The 27023-nt window shown below is 47.3% G+C and overlaps 2 protein-coding genes and 5 non-coding genes across 7 annotated transcripts; 6 read left to right on the top strand and 1 right to left on the bottom strand.

Annotated features, from left to right (window-relative positions):
• The first annotated feature begins 207 nt into the window (after window positions 1-207).
• DHX37 (DEAH-box helicase 37) lies at window positions 208-17895 on the top strand. Its single transcript, XM_042805588.1, has 27 exons — window positions 208-402; window positions 1118-1287; window positions 2395-2507; window positions 3262-3589; window positions 4314-4462; window positions 5272-5364; window positions 5863-5959; window positions 6346-6459; window positions 7124-7225; window positions 7728-7842; window positions 8188-8283; window positions 8882-8958; window positions 9699-9837; window positions 10098-10174; window positions 10771-11003; window positions 11454-11565; window positions 12154-12260; window positions 12637-12825; window positions 12954-13078; window positions 13363-13479; window positions 13603-13775; window positions 14173-14287; window positions 14735-14872; window positions 15215-15309; window positions 15750-15823; window positions 16766-16863; window positions 17439-17895. Exons 1-27 carry the CDS (start codon window positions 288-290, stop codon window positions 17519-17521), a joined length of 3444 nt encoding a protein of 1147 aa, XP_042661522.1. The 5' UTR covers window positions 208-287; the 3' UTR covers window positions 17522-17895.
• A 1380-nt stretch (window positions 17896-19275) lies between these two features.
• Window positions 19276-19347, bottom strand: TRNAA-UGC. Its single transcript has one exon. It is a non-coding gene; the product is annotated as a tRNA-Ala (tRNA).
• Window positions 19348-19574: 227 nt separating this feature from the next.
• TRNAD-GUC lies at window positions 19575-19646 on the top strand. The gene has a single exon. It is a non-coding gene; the product is annotated as a tRNA-Asp (tRNA).
• A 379-nt stretch (window positions 19647-20025) lies between these two features.
• On the top strand, window positions 20026-20098 carry TRNAF-GAA. The gene has a single exon. It is a non-coding gene; the product is annotated as a tRNA-Phe (tRNA).
• Window positions 20099-20327: 229 nt separating this feature from the next.
• On the top strand, window positions 20328-20399 carry TRNAD-GUC. The gene has a single exon. It is a non-coding gene; the product is annotated as a tRNA-Asp (tRNA).
• A 325-nt stretch (window positions 20400-20724) lies between these two features.
• On the top strand, window positions 20725-20796 carry TRNAA-UGC. Its single transcript has one exon. It is a non-coding gene; the product is annotated as a tRNA-Ala (tRNA).
• A 2998-nt stretch (window positions 20797-23794) lies between these two features.
• On the top strand, window positions 23795-25636 carry UBC (ubiquitin C). Its single transcript, XM_042805587.1, has 2 exons — window positions 23795-23901; window positions 24406-25636. Exon 2 carries the CDS (start codon window positions 24412-24414, stop codon window positions 25555-25557), a length of 1146 nt encoding a protein of 381 aa, XP_042661521.1. The 5' UTR covers window positions 23795-23901; window positions 24406-24411; the 3' UTR covers window positions 25558-25636.
• The last annotated feature ends 1387 nt before the right edge of the window (window positions 25637-27023 follow it).

Raw genomic sequence — 27023 nt, 5'->3', positions numbered from 1 at the left:
CGTTGGAGCCTTCCCTCGGGAGGGCGGGTTTGGAGCCCGGACTGTCCCACCCCACGCTCCCTCCCCGCCCCGGGGGGGGCCCGATCCGGCATGAAACCCTGGCGGCACCGGCGTGGGGTGCGTGTGTGTGTGGGGGGGCGGCCGCGGGGCCCTGCGGGCTCCCGCGCCTGCGCGCGCCGCTGCCCCGCCCCGCCCCCTTCTCGCGAGACCCCGCGCCCCCCGGAAGCGGCGGCTGCACGTGGGGCCGGGCCGCTCCCGCCGCCAGCCCCATCGGCCTCGCCGCCGCCATGGGCCGGGCCCGCCGCCGGCACAACTGGAGGGCTCGGCTGCCGCAGGGCCCCGCGCGGCCCCCGCCGGAGCTGCCGCCGGAGCTGCCGCTGGAGCTGCCGCTGGAGCTGGGAGGTGCGGCGGGGCCTGGCCCGGAGCCCGTGTGGGGAGCGGCCCGGCCTGGCCCTCCTGTTCCCGCCTGATGTTATTGCTAACTCGGGTCGTTAATGGTGCTAAAGTGACCGTAAGGTTGCAGGGATTGGGGTTATTGCCATGTCTCTACTGTATTTTATGATACTTTCATTGGAAGCGTTAAAGTATCTTACAGGCTTGGCATTAATAGCTCTGTTAGACCAATTACTGCATGTAAGCAATTCTTTATTAAAGCAGTTATTGAAAATTTATTTAACATTTGCGTTTTAAAATGCTGCTTTTGAAACAAACCCACCACATTGTATTATTTTTATTCAAATTGTAGTAACACAGATTTTTAGTATTAAGAATTGCTTGTGTCTGGGAGAGGATGGAGGCTGCAGGGTCGCCCCAAAACGCGCTGTGACCTGAGCTGCTTCGCTGACCCTGGGGGGGTTAAAAAGGCAAAAATTTCATAATGTTGCTACATAAATCAAGGAAAATTACCCTCATGGCTATAGTAAGCACAGGGTTATCGGGTCCATGGTTTCATGGTCTTTCACCCTTGATGATGATGTGGGATTTTTTTTTTTTGGCTGGGTGTGAGGGTTGTGTTTGTTTAGAACAGCTAAATCTGGTACGGTTTGTGATCAGCCTGTTAAGCAGTGAGCTGAAAATAATCTGCCTGGCACAGGTGAATAATCAAACATGCTTTCAGATGAAGCCACGCTTAAAGGAATTGGTGGAAGTAATGCCCTGGTCCTGCCAGCAAAAAAAGCAAAGAAGAAAAAAACAGCTGGTGTTGTGCAGCAACAGAAGAAACCCCTAAGCAAGAAACAGAAGAAAAACCTGCAGAAAGTTTTAGAGCAGAAGGAAAAGAAAAAAGAGGTATGTTGCTGCTTGCTGGTGACTCCAGCTGTGTGACTTGTGTTAAAATGATAAAGTGAACTTAATATCAGTGTGTGGAAAAGGTTGATGTTAATAAGCATCTGCAGAGGTTGCCTCCGTGCTGTGATGCTGGCTGTCCCTGACGCGTGATGCTGTTGTGATGGTGTGAGAAACCAGAGGTGGGGTGACTGCTCAGCAGGGCCAGCGAGTGGTTTGCAGGTCGTGAACTGTCTGGGGCATCTCAAGGACGTGCAGTGGCTGAAGTTTAAGAGTTTATGTTACAACAGCATTAGCCATCCCTTTGCTGGGCGGTTTCGCAAAAACATGCCACTGCCAGGGGACTTGTGAGTGTAACTGGTGGGGGGACGCATTCCCCTCCCTCTCAGTGGATCAAGTGTTGCAGGAACACATAATTTCTGGGTCCTGGTACCTGTTCTCTCTTTGACCCTGACAGAATAGGTGCATGTTGTGAAGTTCATCACTGGCAGAGTAAATGACATTATACTTTAAAAGCATTGTCACGGATTGTGTGAGCAGCTTTGTCCTGCTGCAGAATGCAAAGCTTGATGCACCCCTAATTCTGCTACTGCCAGTGCTTCTGAAATATTTCCAACCCTTGTATATTTTCTATATGCAAATAGAGCTTTTCTGTCTTTGTAGATGCCTTCCAGGCAAAATTCCTGTTTGTGTTAGGGTCTGAATAATGGTTTTGACAAATGAACTCTATTTTTGGAGGTAGCTTAAAACTGTGGCTGTCTGACCTTCTGGCAGCGCTGTCTCACGTGAGGGAATTGAAGGGAGGCCTCCATTGCTCCAGCCCTCACTCCAGCATTTTAGTTCAAATCCATTTCCTTTGCTGTTGTTTGAAGGGTGCAGCTGAGCTTTTCATAGCAGTGATGAAGGGTCAGGTTCACATTTCTATTTTTGCTCTAGTGCAGGCCTGAAATCTTTGTCAGGGAGGACTGACCATGTAGCAGCAGGAATGTCCTTACAGCTTCACAGCAAGATTTGCCAGAGCACACCCCTTTAAAACTCAAAACCAAATCTTGAAATGAAATTATTTCCTGGTGAAAATAAGCACTGATTTTGGCTGTTTTTCCCAAATAGCGAGCCGAGTTGCTGAGCAAGCTGAATGAGGTTCAAGCTTCTGATGCAGAAATGAAACTTCTGTACACTACTTCCAAACTGGGTATTGGGGAGCGCATGTTTCAGACGAAAAGGTAAAGTGTTCTTTGGAAAGAACCATTATGATTTATTGCTGTGGTTGAAAACTTGGCAGCCTACTTTGCTTTTTTTTTTGCTTGATTTATTTTTTTTTTTTCTTCTTATAGCATACAGGTTCTTCAGAGTAGGTGGAGTTAATTTTCTATTTCTATCTGATAACATGGTATTTATTTTCTTGTTTGAATGATGTCCTCTTGAGAGGATGTTAATTAAAATAACTTGGCCTTCTGTTTCGTAAGGGTCAAGGTGGGTGACAATTACATCTGCATACTCTTACAAATGATGCTGAACTACATAGTTGGTGGATAAACATTTAATTTTTTGTTGTATTGGAAGACATCAGCTGATGTGGTCCTTAGTCACTGGATTTATCAAGAGCTGCATTTTGACAGAAGTTGAAATAAATTAAACCATAAAGATGTCTTCTGAAGAAATGAATAAATATCAGTATAGAGCGTGCTTAGATACAAATGCAGCAATCGGGTCAGGCGAGGCTTTACCTAGCAGGGTTCTGAAAACCTGCAGGAGTGGAGATCTTTGGAGAACTGGGTTAAACTCTCTGAGTACTGTCTTCTTGTGCTGCTCTATGCCCCAGGTGTAGAAGTTTTCCCTGTTTGAGTAGAACCTGGGTTCAGGCTCAGGCAGTGACTTTAATGGTGCGATTTTTTGGTTTGTGTGGAAGACATGTCTGGCTTGAGTCCTGGAGAACATTGACCGAAAGGTAGTAGACGTGTTGATGTTTTGTTCTAGGGTGATACAGGAGCCAGGGGCTGCTGTACCTGAAAAGATCAGGAGCATCAGCGGTGCAAACAAGAGAAGACACAGCTCAGATTCAGAATCGGAGCCCGAGGCAGAACCCAGTAGCTCTGAGGAGGAGGAAGAAGAACAGAAAAAAGAAACTGAAAAGTCCTCAGCCAGTGATTTGAACACTGCTGAAAAGCCAGAGGAAGGTGTGAAGAAGGCAGCAGCTAACCAGCAGCCAGCTGATCCCAGCACGCCGGTTTGCCAGACAGCCTCCAAGAAACCATCTTGCAAGCCTGCGGTTTTCATTCCAGTGGACAGATCTCCTGAGATTCAGGTGAGGCTCTGTGGACAGTGAGGTGCTTTTCAGGGGGGTTGGGAATTCTGGTGTCTTCCATCAGATTAGATCACTGCAGACACTGTAGCATTACCTTGTGTCTCGTCGATACCACAGGGCAGCAGTGTGCACTTAGGGTTCTTGTTCTGGCAAGTCGTACACGTGTATGTCCGAGCTTTAAGCCTGTCTAATCTAGCAGAAGGAAAGCTAGTTTTGTTTTAGGATATATGCATTTGTCTCTAGTTTTAAATATAGAATCTATTAGCAGTCTTTTGTCATTCTTTGCTGGAAAATCTCATGAAGTCACTTGTAGCTCTCCATTACGCTGTATGGTATGCTGGATAGTTTTATTCCTTTTGCTGTAGGTAAGGCATTCTGTAGAAACGGGGAAAGCTCTGCGTGTGTCTGAACACGTGAGACAGAGTTGTGAAATGAGTTTTCCCTTGAAGTGCTATATTAATAAACTCCAGGGACTCTGAAGTTTCACAAATTAAAGTGCAGGGCTTGCCAACTGCTTTCTGGGAAACTGTTCTGATGACTCTAGTTCTTGGACAAGCTCGTGTGATATTAGCTGGTTTAGAGCTTTTTGAGCCACAAAGCTTGCAGAATTCCTTTTTGTGGGTTTTATAATCTGAGGAAGGTAGCAGTTTTCAATCCTGGAGAAAACAAAAAGGGAACGAGAGACAAAACAGTGCAACTAAAATGTGTGTTTTATATTATTTAGGAAGCAAGACTCAAGCTTCCAATCCTTGCTGAAGAGCAAGTCATCATGGAAGCCATTAGTGAAAATCCCATTGTGATCATATGTGGAGAGACGGGAAGTGGTAAAACCACACAAGTACCTCAGTTTCTCTATGAAGCTGGCTATGCCAGGTATGAGTCTTCTTTTAGATGCAGCAAATGTCATTAGAAGAATTCAGGCAGAGCTCAGTCACTTCTGAGTTTGTTCCTTTTCTTCTGATATGGCTGAACTGAACCTGGTATTCTCTGTGCAGTGATAGTGGCCATGTTGAATGGGCTTTTAAAAAATCTGAAGGGAATAAGTTTGACTTGCAAAAGTCTCTCCATGTAAGCAATCTTTTGAAGCATCTAAGGTAAAAAATTCTTTCAAAGCCACTGGTCTGTTTCTCACAGCGGGGCTCTGTTGTCTCCCCATCTCACATAGTTTAACCTCTGCTTACAGAGGTTTGTATTTACTTTTGAAAGAAAACATGCATCTTTCTTAAGAATGTCTTTGAAAATAGCTGTGGCTCTGTGATGCTATTGGTAACATGTATAAGCTTGGGTACCTCATAAGATGCTTCTTGTGAGCTGCATCCAGCAGCATCCATCTGCTGCTGCTGCCCCAGCCTGAATTTCTCCTGAAGTGGACCCTGTCACCAGAGGTCTGTCGAGGGGGACTGGAGTTTGGCAAGCTGGAACTACAGAGACAACATTTTGGGAAAATATTCCTGTGGTACATGCATCTTCAGGTCAATATACGTGTAATAGAAGGGTAATCCCAAAGCTTCCTTTCTGTCTTTTTCTTCTAACTATAACTAAAGGTGATACTGTGTAAGTGATGCTACTTAATATAGAACTGTTGTGCAGAAATGCTGTTGTCATCTTTCTAAGTGTTTCTTGAAAACAAGCAGCCTGACCACCCCTGACCACCCCTTCTTTTCTTTCCTTCACCCTCTTAGTTCAAACGGTTCAATTGGGATCACCGAGCCTCGACGTGTGGCTGCAGTGTCCATGTCCCAGCGAGTTGCTAAGGAAATGAACTTGTCGCACAGGTGAGGAGAAAAAAAAGCTGAGACCTTGCTAGGGAGATAACGCTGAAATGCTCTGTGTATGTCATAGACTGAAATCAGGACTTGCACATTGCATGTTCAGTCTTTGGTGAAGAGCTGTGAGTAGGTTACTTATCAACTCCTCTCTGGGGTTGCCTATAAAAAAAAAAAATGTATGAAAATATATGCAGATTTGCTGCTACTAATGATTGTAAGTTACTTTCTAGGGAGGGCTTTGCGGAGATGGTGTGTGGGAAGTAGTCCTAGTCTGTCTCCACATGAGAGACTGTTCTGTAACAGTGAAATAATTCAAAGTGACATCGCTGTATATCCCAGCTTCTAGCATTTTGTGTGTGCTAGGCTCTGGGGAGCTGATGGTGTGCTTTTTGTCTGGTCTTGCCATCAAGTCTTAATTTACGCTGCAGGCTGCCTCCTGGTCTGAATGTAAATTTTCTGTTTCTCCCTATGTTTTTTCTTGTGGCTACCCTGGTATGTCCTCAGAGTGGTTTCATATCAAATCCGATATGAAGGCAATGTTACAGATGAAACACAAATCAAGTTCATGACGGATGGTGTGCTGCTGAAAGAAATTCAGAAGGTAAGTTGCTGTTCTCAGTATTATAAAAAGGAAAGTATTTTGTATAGCTAAGAAGAGAGTCCAGTTGCTATGTACGGGTTTGTCACCAACCTTTCAAAGCAAAATCTGTTTCAGCATCGGAGATGTATTTCATCTTAACCCTTTATATTCCTGCTCAAGTTCCTAATCATTAGGTTATCTTGCGGTGTAAAATGAAAGCAAGGAAGGGAGTCTTGGGAACTAGGCTGCTTTGTGTGGGGTAAGCGCATTAAACTCTGCTCAAACACGTGGGAGAAATGATGGCCAAGAGGATGGGGGTCAGTGTTTCTATAGCTGTAGGTTGTCTTGACTTATAAGTGGGCTTGGGTGGTAAGGCTTCACATGATGAAATCGATCTCTCTTCTCAGGACTTTCTGCTTTCAAAGTACAAAGTCATTATTATTGATGAAGCCCATGAGAGGAGTATGTACACAGATATCTTGATAGGCCTCTTGTCTCGCATCGTGCCTCTTCGTGAAAAGGTAAGAGAAGCAGTATTTCTGTATTAGATGCAGGTGTGCTGGAGAAGGGGATGTTAGACATGAAGAGACTCTGTGGGAGGATAGACTCTGTGATGTGAAAATTGATGGAAATCTGCCAGAAACTCTGAAATAACGCTCAGATAACGTGTTTGTCTCTGTATGATTGAAGAAGCACAGAGCCTAGAAAAGGGAAAAATAGTACATAACAGTACCAACAGATCATTTTTCAGTCAATACCCAACTAATTTCACACTTCTAGAGCCACAAGACACGTGTAAATAATTAAAATCAGCAACCTGCTAGAGAGCAAGATGCTTACTGTGGCACTGGAATAAGCCGCCAACAGCAGTGCTTAGGAGGAGACATTTCAGGGCTCACATCATGGAGTGTTTGGTGCTGACTGCTGCTGGGGGCTGGTGGACTGCAGGGCAGCGCTGGGCGTCTGGGTTTGTTTTACTTACAGATGGAGAGAGAATGGAGTGGGTTAGAGGCAGGTCACGGTCAGCATCAGGATTGCCACTGTATTTTAAGACACGTTGATTTTGAAGCTGTGTGTATCCTCTGGCACTTGACACGGTGCTTTTGTTGTCTGAGATTTTGTGGGCTGCGTAGCTTACTTGCCACATGCTTTTGGGCACAGAATAACACGTTTGTGTCCCTGCAGAAAGGGCTGCCACTGAAGCTGATTGTCATGTCAGCTACCCTTCGTGTTGAAGATTTCACCGATAACAACAGGCTGTTTTCTGTTACACCTCCAGTTATTCAGGTATCGTTCTCCTCACTGGGATCTGCATCAGATGTAACAGCTGAAATACATGAAGGCTTCCTTTATAAAACTAAATAAAAAATAGGAGCATTCTAATCTTGCCAGTTGGTGCTGAGATCTCTCAGATACCATTTTAAAAGTAGTTACTTTTAGACTATTGTTTCTTTTGGGACTTGGTGTTTTTCTTTCCACTTTTATCAGAAAACTGCTCCAGCAGAATCTGATTATCTTGAAAAACTGTAAGTTACAGTTTTGGAGAACTAGAAAGCCTCAATCTTGGTTGATGATTTGAAAGAGAAAAGTTTTGGTGTCTAGCTTGATTTTGTGGTTTCCAGGGTAGACAACACTGATAACTTCTGTGGGTCTGGTGTTTTGCAGGTTACCAAAAACAGGAGCTGAACAGAAATACAGGGTGAACTTTTCTAGTTTTCCCATGAAAGCTGTAATGATTGTGCTGGAGTTACAACAGCAAACAAACACTTTTTTTGTATTTCCTCTCTAGGTAGATGCAAGGCAATTCCCTGTAACTGTTCATTTTAACAAGAAAACCCCCCTAGATGACTATAGTGGAGAGTGCTTCAGAAAGGTGTGTAAGATCCATCGAGTGTTGCCCTCAGGTAAGGTCACTGCTGAGAACCACTCAAATTCTTTACACTTAACATGTCTAAAGTTTTCTGGGTTGTTTTTTCGGGGGGAGGGTTTTTTGTAAGTTGAGCATGGGACTGTAATGATGTATTGTGTGCTTTTACCTAGAAGGGTTTTTTTGTGAAAATTACCCTTCAGTTAGATCATAGTTACGTTAGCATGCGTCTCAAGGGAGTAGTAGAAGACAGATGCAGTCAAACATGCTGTTCCTCCTTCTTACTGCACAGTATATTCAACCTGTCTTTTATCACGAACAAGATCTGAAGCTTTCCAAGGTGAAATACCTATGCTGAGGTTGAGTGATTCTTCTCTTGCAGGTGGGATTTTGGTGTTTTTAACAGGCCAGGCAGAAGTTCACTCTCTCTGTAGAAGGCTAAGGAAAGCCTTTCCATTCCAGAAGAACAACACTGCAGGTAATGCTATAGAATAAAGAGCTGCTAAACTTTGAATTTATTCCACTGAGCAGTAAGCTTGCTTTGCATCTAAAAATAAGAAATTTTATTTAAAACAAGGGTTGAGGAAAGGGCTCATTGTGGATAATTTTGAGAGCCGATTAAGTTTGTGCTGTTTTGAGTTTGGGGAAAAGGTCTATGCATTTGATCCTTTGGTCAGAACCCATTGCATTTCTTCACTTACTCTACTGATTGTGAATTAAATTGGAAACGCTGCTGCTTGTCGCTTACTGTTTATTTCCAGGACAGTGGGATTTCCCAAGATGACTTTAGAAAGTCAAATTCTAATATAGCTCAGCTAATTTTCTCCTAAACCTCAAGGCATGCAGTTCCTGTGTATGCTGTTTTCAATCCTCTGTATGGTTCCTGAATGGAATTATAATGTTAAACTTGTGTGTCATCCCTGTGCCCTCTGCCTTCAGTATGACTATTTGCTTCTTTCACACTGTGACACTTTTTGAATCCCCAGAAAGATGAGAGTGGGAGCAGACTCTTCCACTACCTTTTCCGAGAAGAAAGCATGCTCAGCTAACAGTAATTCCACTGGCTGTCTTTGTAGGAAGAGATGATAACAAAGAAGAATCAGTGGAAGAAATCAGAAAATTTAAGAAATCGAGGAAGCGGAAGAAAGTTATGGTAATGTGTGATGGCTAGAATTCCTCCAAGAGACAGAAAGGAGCAGGTACCTCCCTGCAAAACAGTACTCCTCTGTAGCTGGGTTTCTCACCTGGATGTTTTAGACTTTGATGAAGCCTTGTAGCCTACATCTGTCCCCTCAGGAAATCCAGCAATACTACTTACACTGATAATTGCTGCATTATAAGCAGCAGAGTGCTAAAATGTATCCCACAGTATTATGGGCAGGAGATTGATTTTGATTGAGTACTGACCATTGAAATTTTAATGGAAGGAGTTACAGACTTGCTGGCTCCAGGACTGCTCCTCATCTCGCCATTTGTTACCCAAAATTGGGACTGTACATCTGTGACGAAGGGTAGCGTTTGGCTTCCACACAAGTCCTCCATGTGCTTTATTAGCAGAAGATCTTAATTCTATGGATATATTGTCTGCTGACATTGGATCCTGGTAGCTGAAGGGGCCTGAAGTAAAAAAAATTTACCCTTTCCCACTGTCCTCCAAGTGAATAAGCTTGGCTTGGCACAAAATGGTGTTTAAAATACTTGGGTTATGCCCCCCTGTCTCACAGTTACCAAATGCTGAACCTCAGCTTTAAAATACAAGTGAAATCTCTCAATTCCTCTGTTACCTTAGGTCAACAGATGTTTGGAGTAAGTGCTCGTCTTTGCCTTTAAAGCAATAAGTGCTGTTTGTCACCCCCCTTAATGCTCTGTGATCATATTTCCTGTCTTTCTCAGGCACTCCCCAGAATTGATCTGGACAATTATTCTGTTGTTCCAGTGGATGAAGGAGATGAAGACCAAGATGCTGAAACTGATGATGATGTTGCAGGGTCTGATATTGACCTTGATTTAGGAGATGGAGACTCAGAAGAAGGTTTGGCACTTATGAAATAAAAATTACGTATCTCTTGTCACCTGTGAAACGCACGACATAAGCTAGTTGTCCTTGGCTAAACTGGTGTGATAACACAGCAGACCTGTGTCATGGAAAAGCTATTAAGAATTTCCAGCTTCAGCTTTGTACCAAATATTTTACCAGTTTTAAATGAAGTGATGTTTGTGAAGGCATTGTTTGGACTCAGCCTGGAAGTTGACTTGACGTGTATTTAACAATATCGGTTTGTTTCTTAACAGATGAGAAATCTGATTCATCCCTTCCACTCTATGTGCTCCCGCTCTATTCTTTGCTGGCACCAGAGAAACAAGCAAAGGTAAAAGATTTATTGTCACAAGGAGTAAATGATTCTTACAGATACATGTGATCATTGTCTAAAGTTACATGTGCTTCGTGAGTTAAAATTTCCATCTTGGATCATTGTCTAAAGTTACATGTGCTTCGTGAGTTAAAATTTCCATCTTGGACTATCTGTCAGTGGGCAGACTTGAATGGCCTGGTGGGCAAGTTGGGCTGGGATCTCCCTAATGTGCCAGTTGAGTAAACTGGGAGAGATGAAAAGTGACAGTCCTGCAGCATGTTAAAATTAGTCATGGCCTGGGGCACATCAGGATCACACTCCTAACAGGCAGTTCAAACACATTCTTGCATTCCCTCTTGGGCTTTGGAGGTAGCAGCAGTATGCCTAAATATGACTCAACACTGGTGTCTGCTCCTGTGGATGTCCCTGAGGGATTAACTGAGCTGGATAGAGAGAGCTCCAGAGCCAGATAATTAAGTCTTTGGTCTCACTTTTGGGTTTCACCTGCAATGCCGTATGCATTGTCATCCCTTTGCGACCCATCCAAGTTGACTGCCTGTCATTTTTCCATCGCTGGCAGTGCATTTCACATGCCCATCTGTTTTTTGTAGGTATTCAGGGCTCCTCCTCCTGGCACAAGATTGTGTGTAGTAGCCACCAATGTGGCTGAAACATCGCTTACCATCCCAGGCATCAAATATGTGGTTGACTGTGGAAAGGTCAAGAAACGTTTCTACGACAAAATTACTGGGGTTTCGTCTTTCAGAGTCACCTGGATATCTCAAGCTTCAGCTAACCAGCGGGCAGGTCGGGCTGGCCGGACAGAACCAGGGCACTGTTACAGGTTAGCTACCTGCTGTGGAGAGGGATAGGGGAAACAAAAAATCCAGTGAGTGTCAGTGTGAATTGGACAACTTCCCTCATCCTGGTGCCCCTTTCACAAGAACCTCGTGCTGCTTGAAACATGTTGGCTTTGTCTGCTCTTCGTTCAAATAGGAAAGGTGAAGCCAAACAGGAGCTGTCACTGGTGATGCTGGTTTGACAGTTTGGCTTTCCAGGGGCCTTTCTCTTGCTGAAAACCCTTATTTTTGTGGCCAGATCACCATTGATTCCACTCCAAGCCAAGTCAACTTTTTGTGAATAAGGTCGTGTGCCCCAACCATGTAAATAAATGCTTGGCTAGGTAAATAGTACCCACAGCTGCCTTTTTTTTAAATCCCTTGCCAATTTTTCATGCATATCTTTTGAGTTAAGATTTCTTTTAAGTCTCTAAGCAGTACTTCTGGTCCATTAGGTTATACTCTTCAGCAGTCTTCATGGACTTTGAGAAATTTTCTGCTCCAGAAATAACAAAGCGACCAGTAGAGGACTTGATTCTGCAAATGAAAGCATTAAATATAGAAAAGGTGAGGTATAAATTGGCTTTGTACTACAGCACTCATTAAAGTGGTTGCCCCGGGGAGCCAGAAACAAACACAAATGTCTTATCATCATTGTTTGAGTCGGTGCCTTGTGTTAGAAATCAAGATCCTGGCATTTGATTTTGGTTCTGCGCATTGCAGAAGCTGCCATGAATTCCACCACGCCTTAGCAGACATATTTGTTCAGGTAATAAGAGCTTTCTTATATTCTTAGTAGTGAAAAAACCCCATGTCCAAACAGGGGTTGTGTTTTGGAGGTACTTAATCACTTTCAGAAAGCACAGTACTAGAAGTTAGTCCTTAAAGCAGCCTGCCCTAGGCGGTGCCTGCAGTCAGTGACAGCTAAGGGTGATGCTGGTATTCCTGTTTCCTGATGTTTTGTTCTAAGCATTTCCTCCCATTATTTGTCCTTTCCTCTTGCTCCTGGCAAACATTCTAAATGTTTTTCTTTGGTACATGTAACCAGAGGGGAAGGTTTCACTCCCCTCCAGGACTTCTTACTGCATTCAGACTGTTTTCCAGTGGGAGCTGTGTCAATGATGTACTGAGAGGCATTTTCTCTGGTGTCCGTAGGTAATCAACTTCCCATTCCCAACACCACCTCCAACAGAAGCCCTTGCAGCTGCTGAGGAGTTGCTGATAGCCCTGGGTGCCTTGAAGGAACCCCCTATGACAGGAAGGTAATGTCTGTGGTCACCCACAAATTTCCTCTTTGCACTGCTGCTCGGCCTCCACAATCGAGGCAGTGGGCAGTGCTGTCCTCCCATCTCAGCCCTCACATCTGAGAGTACAGAGACTGGCATCATTTTAAGAATCTCTAGTTCACCTGTTTTTGTTTTACCGGCCTTAGGTGTGTTTGGGCAGGGAAAGACTGCTAGGAGTGTGCCACACTGGGCAGGTGGGAGCTGCTTGAGAGAGAGGAATCTTTCCCCCAGCCTTTGGGACCAGCACATAACAAAATCTGAGAAAACACATCAGATGAATTGGTCTGCCAAAACCAGAAACACAAGCTTGTTCTAATGTAGAAGTTACATGACATTTCTCTTCCTCCTCCAGGCTGAAGCAGCAGCTGGCAGCAAAGCTGAGTTGCCCTATTAGTCCCCTGGGCAGAATAATGGCCACTTTTCCCGTAGCCCCCCGCTATGCGAAGATGTTGGCGTTAAGCAGGCAGCACGACTGTCTGCCATACACCATTACCATAGTGTCTGCAATGACCGTCCGGGAGCTTTTTGAAGAGTTTGACAGGCGAGTGTGTTAGCCTGACATCCTATTTACAGGGTGCCTCCCTTTGCCATAGCTGATGCCTCTCTTACACAGAGGCTCCTCTGCACGTAAGCACAATGCTCATTTATGCCATTTTGTGTTTCTTTTAGGCCAGCAGTAAGCGAGGAAGAGACGGCGAAACTGAAGGGGAAGAAAGCAAGGCTTTTACAGATGCAAAGGATCTGGGCTGGGCAGGGGCCGATGCAAAAGCTAGGAGACCTCATGGTGATGTTAGGTATTGCAGACAGCAATTTCTCTGTACTGTTTACTTCCATTCCGTTTTCCCCATCACCCTGAGCTCTCAGCTATATACAACCAAAGGCATTGCTGTGCTGTAGGACTAAGTCCAGCAGTATATTTTCTAGGCTGTTCTCTGGGCATCCTGCCAGGGTCCCAGGCTGATGACGAGTGGGAACTGTGATATGCATGTGTTGACAATGACAGTACTGTCCCACTGTTGGTTTAATTAGGAGAACTGATCAGCTAAGTCATTTTTTCCACCTGACTGTTCACTTCCAGGAGCAGTGGGGGCCTGTGAATATGCTGGGTGTACCCGTAAATTCTGTGAAGAAAATGGGCTCAGGTACAAAGCTGTGCTGGAGATCAGGCGCTTGAGAGGGCAGCTGACAACAGCAGGTAAGTGGGTTTTGAGAGGAATTGCTATGTTTATTCTCTGTTGGAGGGTGACAGATCAGCTGGGCTGTTCATTGCAACCTTTTTCTTTCTATTGAATCTTAACTTACCTTTTTTTCCCCACAGTGAACTCAGTCTGCACTGATGCTGGTCTCTATGTTGATCCAAAGATGAAGCCCCCAACAGAAGCTCAGGTGACTTACTTGAGACAGATTGTGCTGGCAGGGCTAGGGGATCACGTTGCCCGAAGGGTTCAGGCAGAAGAGCTCCTGGATGACAAGTGGAAAAATGCCTACAAGGTAAACAGCTTGATTTGACTGAATTCCTCTTCCCCTCTGTGGCAGAAAGATGCTCCAATGCAAAGCCCAGGCTTCTGGCTGGATGCAGCATTGAGGCTCCACATGCTGGCTTTCTACAACTTCTATTCATAGAATTTAAGTTTCCAGTGTTGCAATTTCCCAGTCCTCATGTAGGAATTGTTATACAAGACCTAAGAAGTGTCACTAGTCCATCCTGCAGAGTGCTTGATGTCTCCAGAGAAGGTGAAGCGGAAAATTATGGGGTTATTAAAAACTCCCATCACTTAAGGAAACCATATAAATGTACATCTTGAAGAGACTGAAATTAGATGCAATCAAGAAATTGGATTGCCAGTAACTCATCTTACTGTGCTTCATCTTCTGTGCTTTCTTAAAGACTGCTCTCCTAGACGACCCAGTGTTCATCCATCCAAGCTCAGTCCTCTTCAAACAACTCCCAGAGTTTGTGGTGTATCAAGAAATTGTTGAGACTACCAAGCTGTATATGAAAGGTGAGACTGCTGCAGTTCCTACTTGTTCTGCAGATATGGTGAGGAATGCAGAAATGCCCTGGCAGAATGTTTCCCTTGTTGTGATGGAGCACTGCTTCCAGAGTGGTTGTGTCTCCTGGGAATTGGATCCTTATGGTTTCTAGATCTGGATCGTGTAAAATTCTAGATCTGAATTGGGTAAAATTGGATCGGGTTTATTCTTTGTCTACTAGAATTGGCTGGAGCAAAGCTCAGCTTCTGAAATAGCTTCTCTGCACCAGCCTTGTCAGCAATAGCTACCTAGTACTGGTCTCTGAACAGCAGGATGTGAAAAAGTTGACTTGAAAAATTAGATACAAGTAAATCTATGGAGATGAGATCCTGCCCTTGCACTGTATTCATGGGACTGCTAACGAGTGGCAGCCCTTGGCAGCAAGCCTGCATTCAGCTGTGTTTTCCCTTCTTAAGGTGTGTCTGCAGTCGAACCCGAGTGGATTCCTACCCTGTTGCCTCCATACTGTCACTTTGGGAAGCCTCTGGAAAATCCTCCTCCATCTTACTGCCCCGAAACAGGCCGAATTCGATGTCACAGACCAAGTGTCTTTTGTAAGTGTCTTGAAAAGTGTCAGTTGGTAGTTTTGTCCGAGAGCTGCTCTATAGTTAAGGTAATGCTGCTTTTAACAAGACTGTCAGCAGACCAAAAGGGTCAAGCTCAGCTTGGACTGTTCACAGGGCTTAACACATGGGAATAGTAGCATTTAAATATCAGCATCTTCCCACTGGCATGGGCATTTCATGACCATCTGCTCCCCCTGTGAAGGAGCAAGGCTGGCTGGGTGGTGGCTGGATCTTCTCCACTTCTCTTAGCACCTGTGTTGTCCCATCTCCTTTGGAAATGTAACCTCCTCTTCGAGCATTTAAGAGACTCACTGTGATCTGTCTTTCCAGATCGAGTTAGCTGGCAGCTCCCTGCTGTGGAAGTTGATTACCCAGAAGGTATTGATCGCTACAAATACTTTGCCAGGTTCCTGCTTGAAGGAAAGGTGAGTGTGTTCCAGCTATGTTACTACTTTAATGTTATCGATAAGGTTTTAGCCCTGTTTTTGGGGGAGATGAGCCTTGTGTGTGCCCATTCCACATAACTTACTGGTGGCTGGTTTGTTGCAGTTGGTGGGATGTGGAAGATATCTTTAAAATACAAAACAGCATGAAAATCAGCACTTGGGTGGAAGAAGCCCCCAAATTTAAGTCCTGTTTTTGCAATGGGAAAAAGCTGTAGTTCGTGTCTTTGTCCATTCTGAGACACAAGAGTCATCTAGCAAGCCAGTCAGGACAGGACTGATACGGAGACATGGATGGGAGAGAGATGGTAACAGAGGATATGGGATGGAAATCTGTAGTCGTCCCAGTTCATTGGTGATTGTCTCCACAGAACTATTAGTTGACCTTGTTCATTATATACTTGTTATAACAAATCTTCCAGGTCATTGAAAAGTTGAGTTCTTACAGCCGGTGTCTGCTGTCCAGTCCCCTCATAATGCTGAAGACATGGTCCAAGTAAGTTGTTAAAAACAAACTTAACTTTGTTGTCTCCACTGAACACCTTTCCTTTTGAATTAAAAGCATTCAATGCTGGGAAGGGTGTTCCAGATAATGATCTTGGCTGTAGTTCCAGGGAGAGGAAAATGAGTTTTCTTACCAAGAAAAATAGTGTCTCAAGAGAATTAGGCAATTTTAAGGGCAGTATGGAAGAACACAAGCAACCTGCTGGTCACACTGACCTCTGTGGGCTGCTTCATACAAATAAACTGCTCGCATGTCTAAGAAACTGTCAGATGAGCACTACTGTTTTGGTTGGTTTTGGGGTGTTTGGGCTGGTTTTTTGTTTTTGTTTTTTTTAAATATATTTCCGACAGACCATATCTTTCTTGTGGTTTTGATTTATATTTATAGAACTGTGACACTCAAAAGGACTGTCAGCTATTGCTTCGCTTGCTATCCCCCCAGGATCCTCTCTTGTTTACCAAAATAAGCTTTTTCTGAGTCTTCTGTGAGTTTTCCTGGAGTTGATAAAGGATTTTGAAAGACTTTGTTAGAAGTGACTGATGTTTTCTGAGGGTCCTACAATTACAAAGTGTGTTGTCCTGTATTGGTCAGTTCAGAGTTCAGCATGGGAACTATGGATTCCTTTTTGCTTTATCGTGTGTCATGCAGCTGCAGAGCAGACAACTTCATGCTGTCAGCAACAGGAGCTGCTGCTGCTACTTTTAACAACAAAAAGTTTTGGTGGGGGAAGAAACTACTTCTAGTGAACTTTCTTGAGCCAATGACATGTCTCTGTACCTAGAGGTTGTGTGTTTCTACATCTATATTTAGCCTTTTAAAAACGTTAAGAGTATGAATTCAGAAAGGTAAGCTGAATGCTGTAACACTATGCTGTAACTAACACGTGCTAATGAACATTGTTTTGTTGCACCATTTTATTTCGGACTGACTTAGACTTCAGCCCAGGACAGAATCCCTCTTGCAGGCTCTAGTTGCAGAAAAGTGTGATAATCGTGATGCTTTACTGGCTGCGTGGAAGAAAGATCCTAAATGTAAGTGTTCTGCTTGCTCATTAGTCATATCAGTGTAGACTTTGTACTGTCTTGAGCACCACTGAATTACAATTTTAAAAATGGACGATTTCACTTAATAAGCTCCAAATATTTGCTGTTTTCTTACCAGAAACACCAATACTCTCTGTTTGGTTCTTGTGAAAAACTGGAGTTCCCTGTACTTTAGAAAGCAACATTTATTTGTATTTTAAGAATTTTTTTCTGTAGTTTTAACCACAGTTAAAATGTCTGGTTTGGGCTTTTGGGAAGTTAGACTATGATGATACTGTCAGTGGATACAGGAAAATTTTTTCCAGGTAAAATGGATTTTGTTCAATATTAGGGTACCAGATTATAAGAGTTGTTTATAGAGGCAGCAGCAAAGTGATGGCTTTCACAGTAATTCTCTGATATTGATACTTCTATATCTGCATGCAGGTGCCCAAGCTCCAACACTGTCCCGGTGCTGGAAAGTTGGTTCTTGCTCTCAGCCCGGGAGCAGGATGATGCCACAGCAAAACTGCTCCAGTCCCTGACTCCCACAGCCATCTAATCGCTCCTCTCTTTCATTCCAGATTTGCTCGCAGCCTATTGTCAGTGGATCCCTGAAGCAATGCATGATGATCTAACCAAGAAGTGGCCACCAGTAGCACTGTGAAGTGCCTGGACTCCTTTTCTCCAAGATGTTTCGAGAGCTTGGGTTTCCTTGGAAATCTGATGACACAGATGAACTTTCTTTACTTCTAGCGATACCTTTTTGTGCTTACAAAAAGGCTGGGTGTTATTCTGGTTTTCTGGGAAGCCCTCTGTGTTTCTAGAAGCCCTACCAGTTGTTCTGCTGGTATTTTGTAATATTAATGTTTGGATAATTTTATCCATTGTATTTTACAGATTTTTTTTTTTTTTTTTTTTTTAATCTGAAGCTTCTCTTTGGACTATATTAGTCATAGGGACTATAATAAATATGTATAGTTCTTAGTTTGGATGGGAGAAATGTTTTCCATGTGGGATGCTGTAATAAGCAGAATTTCAGACCTTCCTCTTGCCTGACTGCAGCTCCAAACACAGACTGAACCTTTGGTCCTGGTGGTGGGCTGACCCTGGCCAGCAGCACACAGCTGCTTGCTCGCTCCCTATCCCTCCAGGAGGACAGGAAGTGCAAAAGTGAGAAAACTCCTGGGTTGAGAGGAAGATAGTTTAATTAGCACAGGGAGTAAGACGAAGCAGAAGAGAAAGAAATCCAAATGATGCAAAGGCAACCACTTGCTGCCTCCCACACGATGACCAGCTGGTATCCAAGCATGCCATTATAGGGCACACACTTGCCCTTTGGCCAGCTCACTCAGTTCTCCTGGTTGTCCCCTCCTTTACTACTCCTGGGCAAAGCAGAGGGGTTGAAAGAAAGCCTTGACACCCTGCAAGCACTGCTCCGCACCAGCCAAACCCTGCTGTGTTATCAACACTGATTTAGTTACAAATCCAAAACACAGCAGTGTGTGAGCTGCTATGAAGAAATCGACTCCAGCCCAGCCAGACCCAGTACAGTACTAATACTTGTTTTTCTGCTTCTCTAGGAGTTTGCCATGAGTTTGGAGTATCCCTTAATCTTGCTTTAAATGCTTTTTTTTTTTTTTTTTTTAATCCTAATATCTCCTCATATCTGGCTTGGTGCTGCAAGCAGTTGGTTCTCCTGGTGCCTTTGCTATGACATACAGTTTGCCAGTACTGTTTTGTATAGTCTGGTGCTCCTGAGCTGCCCTGCTTTTCATGGGCTGGAGCACTTTTGGGAATGCAGCAGCCTTTAGGAAACAGGGCAGACTTTAACCATGCCATCTGCTTGTTTTGCAGCAGGAAATTAGGGTAGTTCCAGAAGAAAAGGTACAAGCTAGTTTACCTTTCCATTCGCCTAGTCTTTCTTCTGGGTAAACCCCGTGCTCAGCTGTGGTGATTTACTGCTGCTTGTAACACCACGCTGTGAGGAGGGGTGAGCAGTGACCCTCCTGTCCCCCCATTCTGGAGGAAACTGGTGCAACCCAACCACGGAAAAGTCTGGATGCCTGCATGCACTGCTTAGGCTCCAGATCAGGCCACAAGTGTTAAAAATATCTAACGCTGAAGAAACATCAGCTCTTGCTTTCGAGTAAGAAGGAAAATACCCTGGTGTAGCTGTGTGTTTATAACAAATGCTGCAATGCTGTAGTGTTTAGCAATAACCACAGCCAGGAGGGTGCCGTGAGCTCTTGGCTGGGCTCCTTTTGTTTAGCACGAGTTGCAGCAGAAGTTTGCAAACTGCTGTGTGCTTATGGGAGGGAAGAAGAAATAAGGGAAATATCAAGGCTACTCTAATTGCGGCTCCTTTGGGAAAGCGTGCAAGAGGGAGCAAAAACAACGGGATTTAGGAGGAAAAAAAAGTGGAGATGCCGGGGATTGAACCCGGGGCCTCATACATGCAAAGCATGCGCTCTACCACTGAGCTACATCCCCTCGCTGCAGCACCGGCTCTCTCACAGCTCTTACAAACACGCTGCGAGCCGCGCGTCAGGCCAGCGCCCAGCTCCGCCCCGCGCGCCCCGCGCGGCGCCCCGGCGCCGGCAGCAGGCGCGGAAGCAGAACAGAAGCTGCGCGGGCGGCTCCGCGCGGGGCGGGCCCGGCGCTGCGGGCGGCGGCGGCGTCCTCAGAGGGGAAAGCGGGAAAAGAGGGTGGTGTGTCCGTCCTCGTTAGTATAGTGGTGAGTATCCCCGCCTGTCACGCGGGAGACCGGGGTTCGATTCCCCGACGGGGAGGATGTACGTTTTGCTCGCCCAGCTGCCGTTTTCCGCCGGCGGCCGCCGCGCTGGGGTTTGTGCGTGGGGTGGGGTAAAGCAAGCAGCGCTGATTTTTGTGAGGGGGCTAGGGGGGCGGCGCTCTCCGCAGCGTGCTTTCTGAGCACCCCGCTGCTGCTGGTATTGGGGGGGGGGGGTGTTGGGCTGCCATCCCCTCCTTGCGGGGGTTTGGAAAGCAGTACGAAGGAAAGGGAGGGAGACCCTGAGCGCCCCAGGAACGGAAAGCCGCTGCTGCGTGGGTGAAACCCACATGTGGAAGGCGGGAAGAAGCCGGAGCCAGCAGCACCCACGAGTGCGTTGGGCGGGGTCGTATCATCGGCCAGTGAACCGGTTTTTAACGGCCGAAATAGCTCAGTTGGGAGAGCGTTAGACTGAAGATCTAAAGGTCCCTGGTTCGATCCCGGGTTTCGGCAGCCGTTCTTTTCTGCTCGCCCCCCCGGTGATGGTGGGTCTTTTTGCGGCGGGGCGGGGGGGCTGGCTCTGCCGTGCACGCTCCGTGTGTGGGGCTGTTCCTGTGGGCGCTCACGCGTGGGGAGATAGTTTGCCACAGGAAGCGCTTCCTCGCGTGGGGCGATCACCGTGCAACACTGCCCGGCGGTTCTACTCGTCTGTAGCCAGCGCGGGAAAGTGTCAGTATACCTGTCCTCGTTAGTATAGTGGTGAGTATCCCCGCCTGTCACGCGGGAGACCGGGGTTCGATTCCCCGACGGGGAGGTTTGTTATTTTTTTTTTTTCTTTTTTTCTTTTTTTTTTTAAAACCCCTGCAGTTTTGCGTGTAGAACCCAGAGATGCTCCCGTACTTCTGTCAATTGCCTGATGTTCACGCCTAGCTTTATCCAGTGCCGTTCACCGCTCGCAGCCCCGGGGTGGGGAGGCACACGCCTGCCCGCGTCCCCTCCGTGCGTGGGGGTGCTGCCCGCGCCCACGCAGAGCCCTGCCCTACGCTGTCGCCCCCGGTCACGGCCGCGGGGGGAGCGCGGGCCCCGCCGCTCCGGGAGGGACGGACCTGGCCGGCGGGCAGGGCGGGCAGCACGGGCAGGGGGATGTAGCTCAGCGGTAGAGCGCATGCTTTGCATGTATGAGGTCCCGGGTTCAATCCCCGGCATCTCCACAAAAGCCCTTCCTTTTCTATTTTATTTATTTTTTTTTTTTTTATTTTTTCCCCGTGCCGGTGTTAAAATTGCCACGTCACATGAAACAGAAAACAGCACCGTGAATGTGCCGCCCAAAAAGGCCCACGGTGGCGGTTTCCCAGTGACACTAAATGTCTGGTTTGGGTCACTAGCTTCGCCGCCACGCTATGCAAACAAAACAAGACCCTTGTGCCTCTGCGGGTATTTCATCACCGAAGCTGAGCAGCCCGCAAGGAGGAAGGAAACACCAAACCCTGAAATGCAGGGGGACACTGGCCCACCAGCCCAGCCTGACACCTCTGCACCCCAGCACCTAGCAGAGCTGGCTGCGTGCTCACCTGCAGTCAGCATGGAGCTGGCTCAGGGTCTCCGCACCACGTTCCCGGAGCCAGAGACAAAGCGGAAGGCACAAAACCCGGGACCCCACAAGTGTCTGCAGTCACTGGCTGCCACCGTGCAGGAGCTTTTCCCCGGCTCAGCAGTGTCTGCTCGCCTCTGCAGTCCTGCTCCAGCCGGAGGCTGGCAGGCAGCCCCTCGACCAGGCTTCGCCCCGAGCAGCTCTCAGAAAACAAGCTCCCTGCTTTGATCTCTTCGCCTTGGCCAGGCTCGCACAGGTCTCTCTCGCCCAGGAAACTCTTCAGAGCTGGGAGAGCTGAAGGGTATGACACAGAGAGACCCAAGACCACGTAGAGCTTGAAACAGCTTTTATCTACACAGTTCAGCTAGCAGCTGTTATCAACAGCGTATCCAGCTCTGGTAGAGAGAGCTGACAGGCGACAGATGTAAAATGACATTTTCTGCCAGAGTGCCTAAGATGTTCCTTGTGCTATTTATTTACTCAAGTTACTTCTAGCTGTTATTTTGAGCCAAATATTTGTTTACAGCACTGGTAAGTGTGAAGATCCCTGCTGTAAATAGCTCCCTGGACAGGATCTCTCTGGGCAGCTGCACTTCTGGAATGTATCCTGCATGTGAACACAGGAAAGAGATGGTTCCTGCGCCTGAGTTTGTAGCAATAGGCACAAAGTAATAGACTTGTTGGCACAGAAAATCACTATTTGTCAGTACAATAGGTCACGGTCTATTAGGACCAACATCCTACTATTCACCAAGCTTGTCTTGAAATTGCAGCAAGTGGCACTCATACAGACAGTGTAGGAGAAACACGGAGGGGCTTTGTTCACAGAAAGCCCCTCCCTGCTTGGGAAAGAACTGTTCTGCAAACCAGCCAGACACATTTAAGGACTCTATTGCACTAGGGCTTAACATCTGCCTTGCAATCCAAACATAACATAAATCTGAAACCTTTAGGGGTGTGCTGCTCCACCATTTGATTCAGACATCAGGTACAAACTGACTCAGAATGCTCAGTGGTTGGCTGCCTACCCTAATTAGATGAAGAACAGCACTGTATCACCTTAATTTCTTCCTGTTACAAAACTCCCATCTTGTCACAAAATATGTTGCCACGTGCCTTTTTGACTATTTTCAGACCAGCCCCAAGTGCTCACTCTGTAACTAAAAGAATAAGCTTGGCATTATTATTCACTTTCAGAGAAGGGAAGACCTAAATCTGAAAGGCTATCCCAATCTTTTATATTTATACAACTCCAAATGTACATGATACAAGACACTGAGCACATTTGTAACCTGAGAAGGAACAAAAATGCTTTTGTGGATTTTGTTTTCCCAGCTAAACGACCTTGGCGTTTGAAATTATTATTACTACTACAATGCTGAGTTTTAATACAAACAAATGCAAGGCAGCAGAGGCTAAGAACCTCCCCAGCATACTCTCCTCCTGTAAAAGCTCCCTGTGTCAGGCAAATGCAGGCAGATTTCCCTCAAACCAATCACAAAGCTGTTGCTGGGCCTTCTGCTCCCTTCTGACTGGTGCGCAGCCCCAAGTGTTATCTGTGTCCATTTGGTAGGCAGTGTTTTTCCTTGGGTGCTGGCAAACGAAGGATTTTGTGGGTGGATGGAACCAAATGGCATCTCATGAATCTTGCAAACAAAGGCCCATTTTGTTCTCAGCTATGCCTTCGAATCGCTGTTTTGCACAGAAGCCACCTGAGTGCATCAGAAACCTACCAGAAGGTGCTCTGTGAGACCGGAGTAAGAAACTTACTATTTCTATTTAAGATTTATTTCAACTCAGTGGCAAGGCCTTAGTCCTGAGTTATCCATTGTGCCTCAGATGCACACTCCACTTCATGTGTGCGTATATATATATACTCACTGATGGATCTCAAGCTTGCCTGCAGGACTTGGATCTCTTTTTCCACCTGATCTTTGTCCCTCACTTCACCTCTTCCCTCTCCCAGCTGCCCGATCTCCATCCCCACTGCTGCAGTCTCTGCCCTGGGGCTGGACACTCATTTTCCCTGTCCCTTGCTCCACAGGCCATGGTGGCACAGAGGGGCCTGGCACAAACCCGCCTGTGAGCTTCACCAGTGCCAGTCCCAGCAGGCTTGTGCCTGCTCACACTGGCCCCAGTCCTGGGTGGGGGACACCACACTCCCTCACTTCTCTCCCTCTAGCACGTGGAAACCCATCGCAGACTTCTTAAATAGAAATGCATGGCTTCCTTCTGACTAAAACAACGGTTCCTCTCTCTACCCGCACCTCAGAAGCTGCCTCCCAGCAAGGCCCCCGGGCAGAGCTGCCCCTCACAAGAAAATCAACGAGATGCTTTTGAAACAGGGACACGACTATAGGCGTGTAAAGCCCTGAATGAAACGGCAGGCTCGGACAAGCAGCTTTTCACCCGCGGGGGCGTCCCCACAGCCGAGGGCGCCCCGCTCCGCCGCGCCAGGTTTTCCGCCGAGCCCGCGAGGCGCTCGCGGCCCCATCACTCCTCCGCGAGGCGCTGACTTCTCCGCGCCCCCGCTCCTCCTCCTGCTGCATGGCGCAGCGGTGGCGCGCGCCACAGGAAAAAAATAGTGCCTGGCGGAGTGGTCCGGGCCGCGGGGGGCGGAGCGGACGAGGCTATATAAAGGGCGGGGAGGGGAATGTGTGGCGCAGTTGTAGCTGTGTAGGTCGCGGCGGGTGTTGTGCGGTCGGCTGGGCCTGCGAGCTCTGCGGTGAGTGTTCCGCGGCTCGGCCTTTCCCTACCCCCGGGGGAGAGCGGCGAGGAGAGCCTCTTACCGCGGCGGCCTGGCTTAGTTGCGGGATGGGTGGCCGGGCGGGAGATGGTTGTGTTCTGAGGGGGCGCGGGCCGCGGGCCGGGAGGTTCCCTTCTCCTTCAGCGGTAACAGCTGGAGCACATCGGTAGCACTCGGGTAGCCGCGGAGATAGGCGGGGAGGGGGGTGCGGGGAAGGATAGTACGAGAGCCACTGGTAAAATGGCGGCCGCGCAGGCGCAGAGGCTACTCAAGATGGTGGCGGGCGCGCGCGCCTTGGGCGGGAAGGGGGCGGATGGCCCCGCCCCTTCGGGGGTGTGGGCGGGTCTGCCCTTGTGGCGTCACAGGGCATGGAGGCGGGAGGGGCCGCGCCCGTGGAGCTCAGCCCCACCGGTGTCGGTGGAGCTGGGCTCCTTCCTATGGGAGGGAAGGGGAAGGTGACTGCGGCGATCTGTCTGTTTCCAGAGAAAAATGCAGATCTTCGTGAAGACCCTGACAGGGAAGACCATCACCCTTGAGGTTGAGCCCAGCGACACCATTGAGAACGTGAAGGCCAAGATCCAGGACAAGGAAGGCATTCCCCCTGATCAGCAGAGGCTGATCTTTGCTGGCAAGCAGCTGGAAGATGGTCGCACCCTCTCTGACTACAACATCCAGAAGGAATCCACACTGCATCTGGTGCTGCGTCTGAGAGGTGGCATGCAGATCTTTGTGAAGACCCTGACAGGCAAGACCATCACCCTTGAGGTTGAGCCCAGCGACACCATTGAGAACGTGAAGGCCAAGATCCAGGACAAGGAAGGCATTCCCCCCGATCAGCAGAGGCTGATCTTTGCTGGCAAGCAGCTGGAAGATGGTCGCACCCTCTCTGACTACAACATCCAGAAGGAATCCACACTGCATCTGGTGCTGCGTCTGAGAGGTGGCATGCAGATCTTTGTGAAGACCCTGACAGGCAAGACCATCACCCTTGAGGTTGAGCCCAGCGACACCATTGAGAACGTGAAGGCCAAGATCCAGGACAAGGAAGGCATTCCCCCCGATCAGCAGAGGCTGATCTTTGCTGGCAAGCAGCTGGAAGATGGTCGCACCCTCTCTGACTACAACATCCAGAAGGAATCCACACTGCATCTGGTGCTGCGTCTGAGAGGTGGCATGCAGATCTTTGTGAAGACCCTGACAGGCAAGACCATCACCCTTGAGGTTGAGCCCAGCGACACCATTGAGAACGTGAAGGCCAAGATCCAGGACAAAGAAGGCATTCCCCCCGATCAGCAGAGGCTGATCTTTGCTGGCAAGCAGCTGGAAGATGGTCGCACCCTCTCTGACTACAACATCCAGAAGGAATCCACACTGCATCTGGTGCTGCGTCTGAGAGGTGGCATGCAGATCTTCGTGAAGACCCTGACAGGCAAGACCATCACCCTTGAGGTTGAGCCCAGCGACACCATTGAGAACGTGAAGGCCAAGATCCAGGACAAGGAAGGCATTCCCCCTGATCAGCAGAGGCTGATCTTTGCTGGCAAGCAGCTGGAAGATGGTCGCACCCTCTCCGACTATAACATTCAGAAGGAATCTACCCTGCACCTTGTGCTGCGCCTGAGGGGTGGTAACTGAACTGGCTGGTTGTTTCTTGCCTCCAATTAAAAGTTTCTCTGCACTTGTTCATTCCAATAAAGCTGTTGCATCCACAAAAGTTTGTGTCTCAAGTTACATGAACAACTGTTTATGCCATTAGCCAAATCTAGATATCTAATAAGCTATAATTACATAGCTGCTACAGACAAAGGTATTGCAAAACTGCCTTATGCAAGCCATACGCATGCCTGGCAAGCATGACTAATCCTTTGGCTGCGGTTTTCCTGAGGTGGTGTAAGCAGCCTCGTAACTCTGAAGTGCTGGCTGAAGTTCAGTGCCAGTCTGCAGATGTTTCGCAGCTGTTGGGGTTGTGTAAGTGTGCCTTTGTAATGTGACACGGCAATTGTTTTTGTGCTGGGAGGTTTGGATAATGCTGCATTACTGGGTGATGGCCAGGTCCTGCCTTGTGTTTCAACACTGAGGGGGCAGCTGGGGAAGGGTGAGCTGGGGTTCTGTGGCAGGCCAGCCTCCTGCTCTGATGGGTCCCGGCTGGTGCTGCGGGTCTTGGTCAGGGTTTGGAAAGTGTCCTGGCTTGTGTGAGTCTCATCATCCAGTTACAGGGTAGACATCATTTTTTGAGAGGCTTAAGCATATTAAGCAAACTAATTTCAGAGGTACTAGCTTTTTGAAAATTTTCTGGGATGTCCTTTCATTCCAGGTGTGCCTTAACTGGAAATAGAGTGTTCATGAGGTAAAATGTTACAGAGGAGTTCTCACATGCTATGAAAGCAGTGCCAAAAAAGTCTCTGCTGAAGTATTTTTCTGATGAGGTGGAGGGTGCTGAATGTAGGAGCTCCTGAGCAGTAAACCATGCTGCAATGGGGATGGAGAAGGGAAAGGGGGAGGCTGAAGAGTAAAAACCTAAAAATGCCTTTTACAGAAGTGAAAATGCAACTCTCATTTGGGAGGGCTTGTGGGAGCTGGAACAGTGATTTCAGCTGCTCACTGACCTCAGTGGAACCTGAAGTGATCCTGCAGTGCCTGGACTGGAAGGGAGGGGTAGCAGGGTTTGACTCAAGTAACATTGGTTGTTAATTATTACTAATTGCAGAGTGGTGGAATATGCTTTTAGTACTTTGTGGCTTGTAAAGGAACAAGTCTGGATCAAGATCTGTGCTGAACTGGAGGAAGCTTTTGAATGCCACTGAGCTGGAGCTCACCATGGGTAAGAGCTGGCGGTGTGCTGTGGCTGAGCTCCGGCCTCTTCAAAGGTCTGAATTTGCAGCAGTGAAAAACGAAGCCCTGCAGCAGTTCAGGGCCTGTGCTCAGCCCTTAAATGTGGGTGTCTGACCCCCTTCAGAGGTGGGTGTTTCTGGATCGAAGGGAGCTGCTCTTGAAGAAGCTGCAGTCTGGTTATCTTTTAATAACTCCTTTCTCTACATGCCTGGGAAGCTTTTCCTTGGAAGTGTGGTGTTTAAAAAAAAAAAAAAAAAGGCATTTGAAGG

The sequence above is a fragment of the Tyto alba genome, unplaced genomic scaffold (assembly GCF_018691265.1).
Source record: "Tyto alba isolate M040663 unplaced genomic scaffold, T.alba_DEE_v4.0 Super-Scaffold_44, whole genome shotgun sequence".
Lineage (NCBI taxonomy): Eukaryota > Metazoa > Chordata > Aves > Strigiformes > Tytonidae > Tyto > Tyto alba.
This window is presented reverse-complemented; position numbering and strand designations above follow the sequence as displayed.

Excerpts from the sequence above, each read along its gene's own strand:
- DHX37 (XM_042805588.1), top strand. The coding sequence starts at position 288 with ATGGGCCGGGCCCGCCGCCGGCACAACTGGAGGGCTCGGCTGCCGCAG. Across the intron at positions 8,959-9,698 it reads GGAAGCGGAAGAAAGTTATG|GCACTCCCCAGAATTGATCT; the intron begins GTAATGTGTGAT and ends TGTCTTTCTCAG. Across the intron at positions 10,175-10,770 it reads CACCAGAGAAACAAGCAAAG|GTATTCAGGGCTCCTCCTCC; the intron begins GTAAAAGATTTA and ends TGTTTTTTGTAG.
- UBC (XM_042805587.1), top strand. The coding sequence starts at position 24,412 with ATGCAGATCTTCGTGAAGACCCTGACAGGGAAGACCATCACCCTTGAG.